The following is an 18381-nucleotide window of genomic DNA, read 5'->3' as shown; positions in this document are numbered from 1 at the left end:
AATTCTCAAGGACTCATTCTTACCCTTGAATTGTTCACATTTTAAAATCTTGTCTTATGGATGTGATGTCTTCATTTGTCTCTCTGAGGATATTCGTGATTTAGAAAAAAAGTCTTCTCCTTGCATTACTCTGTTTCCTGCAGGTCCCGATTGTCTGTTTATCTGGTGTTCTCTCATGTTGAAGCTTTGCTGAACTGTCTGGGAATCTTGAACTGTTCTCCCATATTTACGAATTAAGTTCTAGAAAGCACTTTCTGCACATAGGTGGGCCTCATCAGTTATTAGCCTTCACTGTGGCATAATCACAGACTACACATGACTTCATTGGGAGACCACCAAATGTCAACATCTAGGTCCTTTTCTTTTTTTAAAGACTTATTTACCTTTATTTTTTTTTATTTTATTTTTTTTTAATTTATCATAGTCACAGATTGAGAGAGAAAGAGAGAGAGGCAGAGACATAGGCAGAGGGAGAAGCAGGCTCCATGCACCGGGAGCCCGACGTGGGATTCGATCCCGGGTCTCCAGGATCACGCCCTGGGCCAAAGGCAGGCGCTAAACCGCTGCGCCACCCAGGGATCCCGACTTATTTACCTTTAAATAAGAGAGAGAGAGAGAGAAGAGAGAGGGAATCTTAAGCAGACTCTCCGCTGAGCATGGAGCCTGATGCAGGGTTCGATCTAATGACCATGAGATCATGACCTGAGCTAAAGTCAACAGTCAGATGCTTTAAGTGACTGAGCCACCCAGGTGCCCAACATCGAGGTATTTTTTTTGAGACATTCAGTTTCTGCAGAGAATATCCTCTGAATCTCCTACAGGGGAGGAGACTGGGAATAGGGTCAGTGAGAGGCGTGGGTATACTTGGTTTCTGTCTTCCAGGAGCAGGAAGGAGGCAACCAGCTCTTCCCCTCAGCCTCTCCAGTTAATTTTCTCCAGGAAGAAACTACTAGTCTGGTGGTGGGGGGGCGGGGGGGCAAGGTCATGGCTTGGGTACTTTGTTCCAGCCCCAAGCCCCACTCCAGCCTTCAGGCCTATGCTGTGCCTTCATGTCCTGAGTGACCCCACTGAACTGGCTTTCTCTAAATATTCCTCCTGCAGTCCCTTTGTGAGGAAGTTTACATCATTTCATTTTTCATCTTCCAAAACGTTGAGATATCTTATTCCTTCTTGTCTCCCTTCTTCATTCTCCTTGTACACAAATATTTCTTTATATTTTAGAGGCATTCAGCAAGAGGGGAATGATAAGAACCTGTGCTCAGCTTTCACTGTTTCATTGGAATCACAACAAAGGTTTTCAGAGTTTATAAGTTTTCAGCACTGGCCTCCACTTGCAGGGCGAGTGATGATCACCAAGTGTGGTTCCTTTTGCTATGTGGTCTCCAAACTCCATCAGGCACTTGTCATGGTTGGCATAAGCCTGTCTGTACCAAGGGAGTGGAATTCAGGGAACTCAGGCCTCATTTATTAGTTTTCCTTTAGTTCTGCCTCATTGGAGCTTCACCTCGCTATTCGATAGGAAATATCCTCCCCATAAACTTCAGTAGATATGTCAGACTTCTGCAGCAGCAGTACTGTGTAAGCCTCAAAACCAAATCACAGCGGGCACTTTGTCTTGGGACCATGTGTCTTGCAAAGCATTTCAAACACCAGTTGTACGAAGCCACAGTCACAGCTAATTCACTTGACATGAGTTTTATTTGTACGTATGGAGGAATCACACCAGCAAATAGAATCATTGCTCTGCCAAGACTGTGGTGACAATAATCTTTGTCAACCTGTGTTTGTAAATCACCTGAGGTACTGGGTTTTTTCTTTGGTTTGGAACATGGTAGAGTTGGGGTTGGTGAAGATGCGAGTGATGTTCCTTGAAGACGCTGGAGCAATGTGGATCTTTCAAGGGTGGGCAGCTGACCTGGCTACCTGAAGGCTAACAGTGATGCAGCTGAATTAGTGTCACTTTGAAAGCTGGCTTAGGTTCAATCTGAGCCCATACTGGGCTTAGCTCCCTATGGATTGTCAGAAGCCATAGCAGAGTCCAGTGAAAGCTGGATACATTCCTATAGGAATTGGAGGGCCACTCTGGAAAGACTAATTAAGGCACTCCAAGGCCCTAATTAGAGGTTCTAGGCCTTGACTGTGCATGGTACTGACATGGGATTTCTTCAAATTCTGATGCCCAGGTGTGTCCCTAGACCACCTGAATCAGAAACTAGGGATGTGACCCACCCAGGAACAGAGTGCAAATCACAGCTATGTAAATTTTTGTAAATCTCGTTGTTGCTACGTAAGTGAAGAACTCATTTAAAATTTGCATTATTTTGAACTAATTTGAATTTGGGGGAAGTGAAAATAGTTCATGGCACAGTCACTCTGATACACTATTTCGCAGCTGTTTCCATGGTGTGATGGAGTGGGCTTTTCTCTCTCTCAAGAAAGAGATCGAATGGGTGGTTCTTTGAAGGCAGACTCCAAAGCATTCAGGGAATACTCTTCCAGTGGATTATACTCTTACAGAAACGTGGTGGCAGAAATAGCAAAAGGATCTATGGGCAGGGCTGGGCACTGCCCAGGCGCGACTTCACTGATATTCTGTGTCTCTCTTGGTGTGCACAGGTCCTGTGGCTGTCATCAGTGGTGAGGAGGACTCAGCCAGCCCCCTGCACCACATCAACCATGGCATCACGACGCCCTCATCGTTGGACGCTGGGCCAGACACGGTGGTCATCGGTATGACCCGCATCCCAGTCATTGAGAACCCTCAGTACTTCCGTCAGGGACACAACTGCCACAAGCCAGACACGTGTGAGTACTGCAGTAGAACATTGTCCCTTCTGGGGAGGGCAGGGGAGGGTGGCATGGCAATAGACCACATAGCTGGGGTTCTGAAACCTTCTGAGATGACCTACCACCTGCTAACCTCCCACTCTCTAAGACACCCTCCCTATTTGTCTCAAAACTTGAAAAGTAGCCTGGGCTAGGGGTCTTCATTGGGGCAGAGTCTCCTGGGCAGAGAGGGCTCAGGCTAGGAGGGAGCTTAGATGTAGGAGGCCCAGCCCCACATGAAGAGGTATTCCCAGGAAGGCAGGGGACACACACAGGGCTGGTCTTTTCTAGAGACCTGGCCTCTGCATTTAGGAAATGTAACCCAACACTGTCCAGATAGGAACCCTTGAGGTTATCAGACCCTCTGCCCAAGCCTCCAGGAGAAGAGAAGGGAATGAAGGGTGCTGAGTACTGTTTGAATGGAAACATCTCTCTAGCTGCCTCTCCAGTGCAACCGAAGTGTGCACTTTCTGAGAACCTGATCAAGGCCCCAGTGCTAGGACACCTCACCCCCCTCTACAGATGTCCCACAGGGATCAGAGGATTCAGGGCACCTGTTTCCTCCCTGTTTCTCGCCCACTGTTGGTTCCAGCCTCCCTCCTTGTCTTTCTGCTGAGCTCTGCTAGGGCCTCTCCCTGCTCCCCGGGCCTCTCCCAGCTTCTGGAGCCTCCGGGGCTTGGACCTTCCACTCAGCAGGTGCTCCTTTTGCTGCGTCCCAGGTGCAGTGTAGGCCTAGCAAATCCAGTGCACACCCTCTCCTGCTCCTGCCCTCGAGAAATGGTCAGCTAGTTCAGGAGACAGTCCAAAGGCCTCTGGAGGCCATCTGAGGGCTGGAAGGGATGGGCTAGGTTAAGGACTCATCTTACAGACAGAAAAACTGAGATTTGGGGAGGCTGTCCCCAGGCTTCTGCCATTGGTTCTCTTCTCTCTATGGGTTCAGGGTTTTGGCCAAGGAAGAAGCACCCCAGGTCTTGCTTTTCTGCTGGCTGAGCACTCTGTACTCGGGCCTCACCTTAGCTCACAGAACTCTTGCTGCTCCTGCTGTCCACCTTACAGCAGAGCAGGCATTCAGCTCTCTGACTGACCTTTGCTTCTGTTTCCCTGGTTCTGTTTGTAGTGAGACGATGGCCACAGTGAGAGGGACTGGGCTCAAGTCAGAATAAGGTCATCATGTGACTCCCAACCTTGGGTGCCCTCCAGAACTGGTCTCTGTTTACCGCATAACCCTATCAACGTCAGAGGAAGGATGTCTGGGTTATGGACCAAGACAAGGGAAGAAAAATAAACTGTGATTCAGATAAATAGTGGGGGACACTGTGTTTAGGATGGTTCTGCTCTGGCTAAAGGTCTTGCCTCCAGGCAGGTTCATCTGGGGCTGATGTGAGTGTGGCTGGAAGGAAAGCCTTTCTGTGATGGTAGCGTGGCTCCAGGCTCAGTCTAGAGTTGGTGATGCTGAGCTTTCTAGAGTGATGCTGGCATTTGAGCAAAGACGTAGGCATTGCTGTATTGAATATACGATTGATTCTCGTTATTCACAGTAGTTACATTCCAATAAAGTCACCAGGAACACTGAATTAGCGGACACTGAACCATGGCTCCTAGGGGACATATAGGGTTAGGTTCCTCTGAATGTCTGGTCACAACATTTTTATCAACTAATCAATACATAACCTGTTTTATGTGTGCTTCTGTTTGGAGATACTTATTTAATGGATGCTGTGGTTCATTAACAGCAATCTCAAGGTCAGCACTATGACTCGGGCCTGAGCGAAGCGTATCTAACACACCTGTTTGTTCCATAGGCCTTCTTGCTCATAGGAATGCTAGATGGCGCTTCAGCATTATGCTCGGGAAATTTTAAACCGGGGAAATCCCCCCACACCCCGCCCCCCACCAAAAGCACAAATATGCAAAAAATGGCACCAAATAGACAACAAAAAGGACACTGGTAGGAGACCAGAAACAAGAAGACAGAATGTCACATGGGAATGTGCACATCAGGTGACTCACATTTCTCACCTCTTTCATGTTTGTGAATGACTACGAAAGTGCTGCCAGTAGTAGTTCGGGGGTTACATGTAAGTTTTAGCGAGAAGGCGAATTTGTGAATCCAGAATCTGTGAATAATGAGGATGGACTCTGTGCCCTGTAGGGGAAGTTCTGGGCTTCTCGTATAGAGTCTCTGGGTTGTATCTGTGCTCATGTGCTCCTGATACCAGCTTCTCAGTGCTTGTCAGGTGGGGATGGATCTTGCTCATGGGAGGACGGCTTCCTCTGGGCTATTAGAATAAGAGCGAACTGTGGAGAGCCACAGGATCTGAGTGCCCTTCAGTGTCAGGACCCAGCCCCAGCCAAGGAGCGATGGCCCTACCAACTGTGTGGAGGAGAAGCTTTCCTCCCTAATCCCTGAGTTTGTGATTGGAAGTAGACTTTTGAAGGATCCAGGTGTTACTTCTGTATAAACAGGAAGGAAGGGTCCGTGGAGGTGGAAGGGAAGCAGGCTTATGGATGAAAATCTGAAGGAATAAACAAACAAACACCTCACCCAGGGGAAATCAAAGCTGATTCTGGATTGTTAAAACCCTTCAATATTAGGGAAAGTGTCCTTTTCGGAGGAAACAGTATGTTTTGTCCTGTCAGTAGACAGTGGATGGCTCCTAATTGTTTTCAGAAAGCACGTATGGCAACAACAAACTGTGCAGGAGCCTTGTAACCAGGTTTGGCTAACCCTGCCTCTGTGAGTCTACGATTGACTCCCACAGCCAGGGAAGGGCAGCGCCTGCCACCTCCCCCACCCCCACCCCCGGGCTGAGATTTACTGGGTAAGCGGCAGCAGGTCTCTGATTATAAAGGCTTCATCAGCTGAGAGAAGTGACTCCAAGACACATCCCCGAGTGTGATGAGACACTGTCATAAATAATTAAAGCCACATGCACGCTGGCAGATAAATACGCGCAGAACATTGGTGATTCTGCAGACAAGGCTGGGGTCACGCTTTTGGGGAGATGGCAAGAAATGGGATTAAGGGAAGAGAAGTGCTCATATTATCCGTCCCCCGAGGTATCTCCCACCTGATTCCCTTCTGCATCCCATGTAAAAACGTGCAACATGGGAAGAGATTGCGGGGACGTCATGCAACCTGGCTTCAGACATTTTCCTGAGTCTCCCGGTGATGGATGTAGCACAAAAGCACTTCGCTTTCTTAAATATGTGTTTACCATAAGTGGTGGGACCTTTCTGACCAGAGTTATCAAGATGCTGCTCTTTCCCTGCCTTTCCCTCTATCTGCCTTCCATCTGATCCATAGCATTTTTCACAGCATGTCAGGGCTGCAAGGGTGTTTGGAGATCGCCTTGTACCATCCCTTTTCAGAGGCTTGCCTGCATTCCCAACAAGCGCTCTACGCTTGGCATTGTCTTCATTCTCAATTTATTTGGCCTTTCCAGGGATTCTGAAAAACCCGAGTGATAAAGGTCCTACTCGGGAATAGGTGTGGAAGCTGAAGCCCCCTTCTTGTTTATTGAAAACGCCTGGTTCTCAAAAACGTCAGGAAATGGATCCAGGCCTCTTGTCACACAGCTGATTTGGGGCTAGATCGTATGGAATGAGAAATCATAGGGCTGGCCTAGAGGGACCAGTGGGAAGAAGTTGGGAGGTGTTTGTAGCAACACAGGGCCCTTGGTCACCTTGTGACAGCCTTGGGCCACAGTAGTTATACATATGCTGGGGCTGGATCTCCAGCTGCTGTCCAAGGAGTCACGTTTTGGCTCTTTCCCCCAGGCCAGCTGGAAGGCGCTTTGGCTCTGCTTCAGGCCCTAGACTTCTCTGTTCATCCCTCTTTCCAAGACCTATTCTCAGAAGACTGTTTGCCTGTTGGTGGAGTGAGCAGAGGCTATTTGGGGAGCTAAGCAGTGTCCTCCCTCTCTCTGTCCCCAAATCAGGGCCTCTGGTTTAGTCACAGGTTGTCTCCATCTTGGTTGTCACCTTCCCAGAGCCAGCCCACTCCACTTCTCCATCCCTTTGATCTCTGCCCCTGCTGGTGGGCCTGTGCACAGGGACCTGTCCCTGCCCTGGCCAACTATGCCTTCCTCTTCCCTGGCAGAGTGGGTCCATTTGATCACCTTGCGCTCAGCCCTGAACCTCTTTAGGGTCCCAGCCCTGCAGCTCCATGTCTCTCTCCACTTACCCAGAAACCCTGACTTCACCATCCTTGATCTCTTTGCAAAACTTGACCATACTCCTCTTTGTTCTCATCCTTAGCATCCAAGCCACTCTGACTGTGCTGATTTTCCTCCCTTTCATCTGTCCAGTCCATATTTATTGAGGGTTGTGGGAAGCCTTCTTTTAGACTCTGGAAGCAATGGGGAACAGGGCATGCATAGTCCCTACCCTCAGGGACTTGTTGCCAACTGTAGCTGATCTCCAAGATGCAAACGGCATCTTCTGTTCCCTGGGGACTACTCACGGAACCTTGTGGTTTCACCCCCCACCTTTCTGCCCATGATTCCCCAGCCTCAACCCATAGTGGCTTCTTTCCAGAATGCCAATCCCACACTGCCAACTCCTGCTTTAGTGTAATTCCTGCTTGAGATTCCCGTCTCCCTTTCTGGCTTGGCCCACACACCCCTTTCTCCCTTTCTGCACCCTCTTCCCATTGTTCAACACCTGGCTTATTTCCAGCCTCTTCCTAGGCCCAGGCTATGGCAAAATGACCTTCTCCCCCTGGGAGCCCCTGGACCAGAGTAAATGCCACACTCTAGTCTCCAGTGACTTTGAATCAAATCTTAGGTCATCCTGTCACTTCTCAAAAATGTGTGTTCTGTTTCCCAAACTGACTTTGAATTTATTCCAAGAAGAAGCTCTTACATGTCATAATTCTTCATTTCCTATTGAAGATACAGCACGGGAATGGAGTCCAGGGAGATAGCAACTAGCCATGTGCGCCGGATGACGCCTGGCAAGTGTATCCTTGTGGCCTGGGCTCTCTAGAGATGGCACAGACAGAAGCAAGGGTTGTTGCTCTGCACCCAGCAGCCTCCTCTGAACCAAGCAGTAGTTTGGTGTTACACTTCCTTTATTCGGGGGACCTTGCACCCCCTTCCTGAGGAAGATGCTGCCATTCCCACTCTGTAGAGAGGACTACGGCTCAGTGAGCTTAAGTGACTTATTCTAGATTGCTTGGCTCTTGAGAGAGAGGCTTGACATTAAAACCCAGGCCTGCTGACGCCGGCATTGCCAAGGATTCCAGTGCTTCACAGGCATTTGCTCAGCACCTCCTGAGCTCGGGGCAGCTGTCCGTTGAGGACCGAGGACGGTCTTGCTGTTCTGTGGAGGCCCACTGTTCTCCTCATTTCCTGGATTGGGACAGTGCTACAGACAGGCTGTTCAGGGCTGGGATCCCCAGGAGGACTTCGGCTGAAGTGCCCTGTGGTCATGCGGCTGGGGCAGCCTTGATCTGGCTATTGGCACTTATTCCTTTGAATTTTCCGCAGAACCGAGTCCCCAAGAGACCATGGTTGCCTTCAGATAAGGCAGTACATGGCCCTGAGGTTAAGCCAGTTTTTCTTTACTTTTTATTTTTAGAGTAGTTTCGGGTTTACAGAAACATTAAGTCAAAAGCACGGAGAGTTCTCACTCACCTGCTCCCACTTTTGCCACCGGTTTTCTCTGTTGTCACCATCTCCTGCCAGTGTGGTGCATTTGTTACAACTGATGAAGCAGTACGACATATTCAGTAGTCAACTGAAGTCCGTGGCCAGTAGGTTCACTTTTTGGGTGGTGTCGTCCTGTCGGTTCTGACAAAAGCAGTGTCATGAATCCACCATTACAGTGTCGCACAGAACAGTCTCGCCGCCCTTACAGACCCTCTTCAGCCCACCTGGTCGTCTCCCCTTCCCAACTGCTGGCAGCCACTGATCTTATTGTCTCTTACAGTCTTACCTTTTCTGGGTGTCATATGGTTGGAGTTACACAGTAGGTAGGCTTTTCCGATTGGCCTCTTTCACTTAGTAATGCGTATTTTGCATTCTTTCATGTGTTTTTGTGGCTTGATAGCTTATTTCTTCTCACCACGGAATAATGTTCCATCATATGGGTGTCCTGCAGTTTCTTATCTGTTCTTCCACTGGAGGATTGTACAAGTTTCCCCGGGGCTGCTGGGACAAAGTACCACGAACTGGGTGGCTTCAAACAATAGAGATTTATTGTCTTGGGGTTCAAGAGGCTAAAAGTCTAAAGCAAGGTGTCAGTGGGCCACGCTGCCTCTGAAGCCTGTAGGGGAACCCTTTCTCGCCCTTATATAGCTGCTGGTGGCATCGCCAGTATCCCTTGCCACTGTACTATTCCAGTCCTCTGTCCTCACATGGCATTCTTCCCCCCGTGGCTGCCTTCTTCTATGCACACCTGGCCTTTTGGCTTAGCGCCCCTCCAAACCTGCTTCAGTATGACTTATCTAATCTCATCTTGACTTAACTGATTACATCTGTAATGGCCCCGTTTCCAAGTAAGATCACGTTCTGAGGTGCTGGGGATTAGGACTTCAGCGCCACTGATTCCTTTTGTTTCAGTTTCCCTGAATCCTGGCTAATGCCTACTGTATCCCCATGTGTTACTGTCACGCTGGCTCTAGACTTCAGGCCTCCCACGCTGGTTCTGTGTTCCACATGAGTCTCTATGCTTTGAACCATAGGTGTGCATTTGACTTTCAGCCCCTCCTGGCTGGCCACCTCTTCATGCTGCTTCCCTAGATCTATCACAGATCCTCCCTGGCTGACCTGGCAGCTCTGTCCTGGGGTTTTCTTCATTGCCCCTGGTGCTTATGAGGCAGTCTAAAACCATCTCTGTCGGTTCCCTTAAACTCTATCTTCTCCTTCATTTCCTGGTCAGTGAGAAGACATTCACTGATTTTTATGAAGTGTCAGGTACTCTGCTGTGGGTGCTAGAGTGGAGAGGAGGACATTCCCCCCCCCTTCCTAACACCACTTTGGCTACATTGCAGCTGTTTGGGGGTCCTAGCCTCATTCTCTTTCCCCAGGTCAATTGCTTGATGCACTCACTCACCCTCACATACCAGCCTACAAGACAAGGACTTCCACACAGATAACCCAAGCTGGAGCTGCTGGGTCTGTGGACTGTGCCCTTTCAGCTGGAACCAGTGGTTCTTTCATCAAGAATGAGCGAGTGGCTTATCTCCTCCTCCTCTTCTGGGCCAGTCGGCCATAGAGCTTGCCTTTTCTGGAAGAGGAGCTGCTAAAGCTGGTTTCCCAGCTGTGGTGGGGAGCCCAGAGTCTGTGCATGTAATGCAGTATTAATAGCGCATCAGCATGATATAGATTTCTGTCACCTTCTGTACTAACAAACATCGCTTAGTGCAGGGTAATGATGGGTGTTTATTCCCAGCCACTTAGCTCAGCATAATGGACTTGCAGATGAAATATGGAAAATGGGCTGCTTTGTCTGGGAGGCTGGGGCCTGCCTGTCATGAGTAACAGAAGCGGCAGCAGCAGCAGCTGTTCCTGCAGAGGAAGGCTTTCTAGGTTTTTCTGTAGCAGAAGTTCTGATGGACTTGCCTGATGGAAGGAAGGGGATCTGGTTACAGGGCTGGGCTGGGAGCTCCTCCTCTGGGAGTACAGCTGAGAAGAGGAAGCTGGCATACTAAGGATTGCCATTTTCTCCCTGTGGCTGATTTAGGAGGCAGGCTTGGCTAGATGTGACATGGGGTGGGGGTTCTGAGGCATCTCCCCCTTTATTCTGCTGGATGGATCTAAATGGGCTAACTGCAGGTCCAACTATAGATCAGATAGTAGTGAAGGTAATATTGACATCTTACTTTAGCCTTTTCGGCCAATGGGTTGTCTCCAGGTCTTGCTTGCCAGGTAGTCTTTCATAGAACTTTTTGAAAAATATACATTTATCTATTTGAGAGAGAGAGAGCATGTGCACTTGTGCATGTGCACATATCCATGAGCAGGAGGGGCAGAGGGAGAGAGAGAGAGAAAGAATCTCAAGCAGATTCCATGCTCAGTGTGGAACCTGACATGGGCCTTGCTTCCAGGGCCCTGAGATCATGACCTGAGCTGAAACCAAGAGTCGAACATTTAACTGACTGCACCACCCAGGCGCCTCCTCATAGAACATTTTAAGTGAACATAAGTTAGGATTGTTTCCTCCGATTCCTCCTCTGATTCCTCTTCAGTCCTATTTTCAGATACAACTAGAATAAGCAGCAGATCCCTCAGGATCCTGCAATGTTAGGTTTGGTGAGACCAAGGTTCCTAGAGGAAAGGACTGCTCAGGCATATTCCCATTTAACTTTCTAGAAAGAGCTGGGTGATGCCAGAGTGGGTTATCTTGGTTATCTTGGGAGTCCAGGGCATTAAGTCCTAGGCCCACAAACTGGTCCTGGGGGTCTCAGCCCCTAGAGATTAACCTCTGTTGGTCACTGACTCCCAAGACCCCCAGATCTAGGCATAAGCAAAGCATGACATTTTGTCTTTGTTCTCTGTCCCAGGAAGAAAAAAAAAATCAAATGATGCCATTTCCCCTAAATTGTCTGAATCTACTAGATATTCCTGAGCACACACTTTGGAGCTGCAACCAACTAGTCCAAAGGGACAGACTCACCTCCATCTCCCTGAGCCAGGACAACCTGCCTTCCTATTGAATATCATGACCTCATTTGTTCTGTGCTTCCGTGCCATAATCACATACTCAAAGTTAGTAGCTGCATGCAGTCATGCTAATTAAGTAATTAGGTATAATTGTGCTCACTGTAAATACACAGTAATTGGCTTAAAAAAAGTACTTGGGGGATAAGCATGTGCTTCAAGGTGGAGGAAGTGAAGAATGCTGAGACCCCCAACCTGGAGTAGCATCATTGCAATGCGGGCCTAGGAGAGGTTGCTCCCAACAGTTGAAAGTGAGGAGGATGTGGAGCAGGTCTTTTGTTTCCTGCTTAGAGCCCTACACACAGAAGGACTACTTGTCTCCTTGGCATGTCCTCAGACTTGTCCTCAAGGAGTAGGAGGATTAACTCCCCTCTGGAGATCCTCTCCAGCTCAAGACTTCCCAGAGATACCATTCTCTCTTCTCTTCCAACTGGATTCTGGCATCCTGTCTGCTCTGAGTTTTTTCAGGATGGTAATTCAGAGTCAGCTAAGAAATACACACAGGGGTCAGAGAGGAATCAAAAGTGGGGCTTTATTGCTGGACTGGAGAAAATTGCTTGAACTTAAAGCCAAAGTGGGCTTCTTGATACCTCTGCCAAAGCTTGAACTTGAGATGCACACACAGGAGTTGCATCTGCACAGCAGATGTTCATCCAGTTGCGTGGAGGGCTATGGTCTGCCTCACCTTTTGCAAGTCAGGGAGTTCTGTTGCCCTCTGGAAAACCACGCAGCATGCAGGGACAATCTTCCTTTTCTGCCCTGCTCAGAAAAGAAATAGGATGGCCGGTGATGGACCCTGCTTGTCTCGTCCATCAGATACCTCACTCACTTCTCAGAGGGAGGAGCCAGGGGCCCAGGTTGAGGGAAAGGCTGGGGTTACTTCTCTTGTCTCCAAGGAGATAAAAACTACTCTTTTATGGACAGAGGCTAAAAGACGGGGAAGGAGAAAAAAGATTCCCCCTCCCCGTGGTTAGAGACAGCAGGGGGCTCTATCATTAGTGGTGGTCCCTATTAGTATTCTCTTTCCAAAAGCCCTTTTCCAGGAGAAAATGATCATCATTTCCATTTCCTCTGAATGAGCACATGAGTCATAATCCTGATGGGAGATTGCCAAAGAGGCCGGAGGTACTTGTTCCCTTTGTGCTATATTCTTCATGGTCAATAACTAAGACCCAAGTGCTACCCACCTCTTAGCCAGAAGCCCTGAGTCCAAATGCCCTTCCAGCTTCTCCTTAGCTGCCTTTAATGCTGTATGCTCTGAGGGATGTTAATAGGCATTTCTCAAAAACAATGTTCTGTGGTCGAATAAGTTCAGGAAAATGTGGATTAAGTAAGTGTCTTACTGTGGGATGCTGAGAGGCTTCAAGGATAAAGGTCATTGCAACTTTGCAAGAGGAGCCTTGGCTCTGCAGCACTTCCCAGATTTATTGAGCCTCTGAGCCTGATTCTTGAGGTATACCTGTTAACATCTTTGTGGACACAGATGTTCCATGGATCACATTCTGGGCTGTTCTGGGGGTTTGGGGTTCTGTTTTCGCCTCCCCAGCAGATGTGGTAAGTCATCTGACAGAGTGCCCAGATGGGCCTGAACCCGTTTGGCATGTGTACTGTCACATTTCTTCCCAAGCCTCTGGGAGGGAGAGGAAGTGGCTGCGTTCCATGGGAATGCCCAGAGTTGGGGTGGTGGCATTCTTCGGGATTTCTGGCAGAGAGCTAAGTGCCCTTCATTCAAGTGGATCAGGGGGGTCTTTGTCTGTTGTTCTCTGCCTAGAAGCTTTTGCAGGTGCTTCTAACACTTCCTAAACCCCCAGATCCGGAGATGCTGGTCATGGCCAAATTTTCACTGCATTCCTGCTTCCTGCATTTCACTGTTTCCAGGCAGATTTGCCACTTAGGATTGAAATTTCAGGGAGCTGTTCCTAAGAAGAAATGCACAAAGATGCAAGATGCTGCCTCCCAAGCCACTGTTTCCAAATCATTGTGTGGAATGTCAAAGTACATCTTTATTTCAAGAAGGATATATGATGCTTTGGGCATGAAATAGGCCAGGGCAAGGTCTCAGCCAGCCAAGAGAGTGAACTGAACCCTTGGTTATACGGTGTCCTTTTTCATTAGAAAATAAAAGGAGTAGGGTGGGGAGAGGCTGGTCCTAGATCTTGGTCCCAGCCTACCAGCTCCGTCACTGCATGACTATGGGCAAGACATCCATCCTCTCTAGACTTGAGATGAGAAAATGTGAGCACCTTAGCTGATATTTTGTGAGATGAAGTGGTGCGAGAATTTGGAAGTGCCCTGTCAACTTGCCTAAGTGACATATACATAATCATTCTTCCCTTGACAACAGTATTTTTACAACTGTTTTTACAATCCCTGATTCAAATATGCTGTTGGGGGAAACCAGCTTGGTGGTGTCAAAAATAGAGATTTTCAAAGCCTGATGATATTTCTCAAAAGACAAACATCCTTCCCTCCAATGACTTCTTTTCCCCAACTCTAAGAAATAGCATTTTATCACCCAGTTCTACAGCCACAGAAATGCTCATAGGAGTTAGGGCTGTAATATGTTGGTTGTCAGGAAGTAATTGGTGTAGATGAGTAATGGGCTCAGGCCAATTTCCGTTTGGGTTAATGAGACCGAAAAACTGTGAGCCCAACTTGAAGGTGGTAGACAGATTCATGGTGGGATTCTTTTGTTTGGTTAGCTTTTTATTCTTTATTTTACCCTTCTCCTGGTCAGCAAACATTATTTCGTTGAAACTACAGCACCCATAAGCCTCCCTGCTTTTCTGTATTCCTATCCAAGTGCCTCACATTGAGTTACTTATATGTCCATGCCCTCATGGTACCCTCTGTACCATGATGCTTTGATGCTCAAGTGACTTCCTGTTTTGCTTGTTATTTTAAAAAAAATTTTTATTTATTTATTTGAAAGAGAGAGAGAGAGGACGAGTGAGGGGGAAGGTGCTGAGGGAGAGGGAGAAGCAGGCTCCCCTCTGAGCAGGGAGCCCAATACAGGGCTCAATCCTAAGATTCAGGATTGGATCCAGGGATCAGGACCTGAGCCAAAGGCAGATGCTTCACCAACTGAGCCATGCAGGCATCCCTTTGCTTGTTCTTAAACATGAGTATACAACTCCTTCATTCTTTCTCCGCAAACATACATGAGACCTCCATACACAAATACACACGTATGTGGGTCTTGCCATATTTGCACACCTATCTCATGTTTTGGACACTGATTGTATCACTTGATACAAGTGATACAATCACAATGGTCTAGTACTTTGGCTGCAAGTACTAGACCATTGTGAGCCACTGGGCTTCCAAGAAAGAAACAGAGCATCACATAACTCAAGTAAATAGCCTAGGAAAGGTGTCTGGTGAAGGAGGGCTTTGGATCTGCTCTTCCATGATTTTCTTGCCTCTATCTTTCTGTGTTTTGCTTTACTACCAAACTGGCTCTCCTCATGGTTACAGAATGGTTGCAGCAGGTTCAGCCATCAGCACTAAACCCAGGGACCAAGGACAGCACAGAGTTGTCTCTTCTTAGGTGTGGATTGGAATTGACAAAACCTTTCCCTGAAGCCCCCAGCAGTCTTTCCCTCTTGTCTTCTGGGCCAGAATTAGGTCATCTTCCTAAAGCAGTTTGCCCACAAAGGGAATGGAATTACCACAAGCACCCTAGGCCCTTCTAGATTGTCCTCTGGACTTGAGGATAGAACTCACTTCTCCTGAGGCATAGAGCTGCCTGGAGGGGAGTGGGCAGATACCTCCACAGGGTTCTGTTAGCAGGGAAGACACGAGAAGTGGCTGTTAGAAATAACAGTGGCTGCCACTTTAGTCCTCTCCAAGGGTAGACCATGTTCACCTCATCATTCTGCCTCACAAGTGGTGGCTGTTGTCTGCTCCCCTGAGAGTGAGCAGAGGCCTCTTGGGGTAGAGGTGGGAGGAGGAGGGTGAGGACACTGATCCTGTGTCAGTGCTACTCGTATTTTTCCTTTTAGGGAGAGCAGCCTGGTAATTTGTGGTTGTCGTCAGTGCTGTTCTGGTCTGGAAAACAGTTCTGCTAATTTTCAAGGCTATACTTACATGCCCGAGCAAAGAAAGATTCCTTCATGTGGCTGTAGCTGGATATGATGATCTCAGCCGAGCAAACTGTTAATTCCTGGGAGCTGCTGTAGGGTCCTTTGGGAGCATAGTTTCTGGAGAGTAGGTGGGAGCAGGGGGTGGTGAGGAGAGAGTAAGAGGGGAGGGTGTGAGGAGCGTAGCAGTAACCTCTGCTGGGTACCTGTCAGTGCCTGTTAACAACCAGGCTCTGAACTTTAGGTACATTAAAACAATCATAAAATCTTTCACTGCATAGTGTTTACTCTCGGGCATTGAAAACAGTTTAACTCTAATAGATTATTTCACTTTTACGCACACTATAAGGTAGGTGCTGTTACCTTTCCCCATTTCGTTGATAAGGAAGCTGAGACGCAGGACAGGTTAAGACGTTTGCTACAGGCTCCCAGCTGGGAAGTGACAACACCGTGGTGTGACACAGCCTGCCACCCCCTCTTGCCCTCGTGAGGTTTTTTTTACATGAAACCTACCTGGATTGGTAGTGTTGTGACCCACCCCCCACCTTGAAAGATGAGGAAACTGAGACTCAGGGAAGCTAAGGTATTTGCCCTGAGGTTGCTCTCTGGTCATGGCAGAGCCAGGATACACACTCAGTGTATCCTGTGCCCTGGCCCCGGGCTGCCTCCCCTCACCATTAGCTGACTTTCACCCATCTGCACCCCCCTTTCTGGGAAACTGAGGATGGTCTCACAGGTTTGCAGACAGATGCTAGCTTGGGTGGCCTATGAGGCCTGCCATAGAGTCAATAGAAGGCAGTCCCTTTCTAGGCACTTCCTCTGTAGGCAGCCCCCTCCTCTTCATTTCTACCCCAGGAGGCCATCTGGAGCCCCAGAGGGGGGCCTCTCAGAGCAGGGTCCAGCTAGCCACAGGCCCTGGAGGTGACACCAGGGCTACACAGAAGGAGGCAGATGAAAGGACTTAGAGCTAAGTTGCCCTCTTTGTGGGCCAGGCCTCCCCTTATCCTGTCCCTGGTGGCCGTGTAGCTTAATTTGTTGCCCAGATTGTGGCCAGCCAGGCCTCTCACCAGGCACTGCGTTAGCACCCATCCCCAGACCTAGAATTCCTGGTGATGCAGCAACTCTTCGCTTTGGATTCTGCTGAGTCGGGCAGCCCTAATGCCACCGGTAATGAAGAAGTGTTGGGACTAAACTCCTAATGGCTCATTGATTGGTTGAATTATGCTCAGTGTAATTCTGAAAATAGATTTTAAATATGTGCTTGGGGATTTGTGGGGATTTGTTACTTAAGAGCTTTAACTCAGTCGTGGCTGGTTTGACCAAGACATCCACGCTCTCAGGCTACATTGGTGCCATGCTGCTCACCTTGGTAAGAACTATCCCCCGGGCCAAGAAACATGCCAGACGGGAGTGAAGACAGGTGTGGAAAGGTCTCCTTCCCCTTAATACACTCCCTTGGGCAGGGGGCTTGAGAAGGTCATCCTGGTTGACCCAACCATCACAAACCTCTCCATATATTTAGAGTGGATGGAGACATGTAGATTCTGGATTCTCCTTTAGGTGTCCTCTGAAGTTACGGAGTACAGAATGTCGACCTCCTTCTAATGGCAAGTTTTCACAAAGGGAGGCCTTCAGAAAGGCTCAGTGTCTCAGCTTGTTGGCATTTTCTGGCATCACCTGGTCTACCCTCCATCCTTGACTTCCAGGTCTAAGGAGGGAGTGGCATGAAGGGTCTGGTGCTGGGCTTTGGACACCTATGCTTCTTTTTGTTACTGTCAAGTTAATCTGCAGACAATAGGAAAAAGAAGCAGATAATACAGAGACCTCCCAACCTAGCTGTAATTACCATCCTTATCTACTTTTTTAAAAAGATTTTATTTATCAGCTAGAGAGCACAAGTAGGGGGAGCTATGGAGGGAGAGGGAGTCCCCACTGAGCAGGGAGCCCAACACCGGGCTTGATCCCAGGACACTGGGATCAGGACCTGAGCCGAAGGCTTAACCAACTGAGCCACCCAGGTGCCTCATCCTTGTGTACTTTTTTCCTGCTAGCCTATCAGGGACCTAAAACGCCTTGGGGCGGAGTGGGCCAGAAACCAATGACAGATGTCCTGGCTGAGCCTCCATGAGGTATAGTAAGACTGTATTTCTGAGGGGACATTGGTCAGCGGTCTTTTTTTCAGAGCTTCTAATGCTACTCCTCCATTTTGACCTCTATCTGAAAGACATTGTTTCCTTATACCCTTCCCTAGGGTAATTTATACCCAACCAGTCATTAGAAAAAATGATATCCTTAGGGAAGAGACGAAGTAAAAACAAAACCTGGAAGAAAAGAAAAAAAAATTATGCTCGGCTCTAATAAAGAAATTACTGACGTTCTACATTATGAACTGTATTAATTTTTAATGGCTGAGAAAGGAGTTGATTTATAATGCATCCTTCTCGGCTGCAGCGCCTGTCCCCAGCTAATAAATAAATGACAGGTCTCTTGTATTAAAAGTATCCGTCATTTTACACTGTTGGAATGTAAATGGCAGAGGCGTTGAGTGAGAGGCTCCTGGGAGCCGGTGTGCCCTGCTGTGCCCAGTCACAGAGGGAGCTGGCCATGGAGGTTGGCCTCGCTCTCAAACAAGACAGAAGCTCATTTCTTCCCCTTGGTCTCAGCAAAGTGACCCAAATAGCTCCAGCTCTTGTGGTCCAGGGGAGAGTTCATAAGAAGGGGTAATGCTATGCTTAGGAACAGTTCTGTTGGAAAATGAAGTTCCTGGTCCTTAAAGCGCCACGGCCCATGACTTCTCCCTGCACGTC

The 18381-nt window shown here is 48.3% G+C and overlaps 1 protein-coding gene across 5 annotated transcripts in view; it reads left to right on the top strand.

Moving 5' to 3' along the window:
• Positions 1-18381, top strand: part of NTRK3 (neurotrophic receptor tyrosine kinase 3) — a 391217-nt gene that overhangs the window by 227626 nt on the left and 145210 nt on the right. For all 5 annotated transcript variants that reach the window (XM_025436910.3, XM_035714844.2, XM_035714845.2 and 2 more), the window contains exon 12: positions 2617-2805. In XM_025436910.3, coding sequence (XP_025292695.1) covers positions 2617-2805 — 189 coding nt within the window. The remainder of the gene's footprint in view (positions 1-2616; positions 2806-18381) is intronic.

Source organism: Canis lupus, chromosome 3 (genome assembly GCF_003254725.2).
Source record: "Canis lupus dingo isolate Sandy chromosome 3, ASM325472v2, whole genome shotgun sequence".
NCBI classification, from domain to species: Eukaryota; Metazoa; Chordata; class Mammalia; order Carnivora; family Canidae; genus Canis; species Canis lupus.
This window is presented reverse-complemented; position numbering and strand designations above follow the sequence as displayed.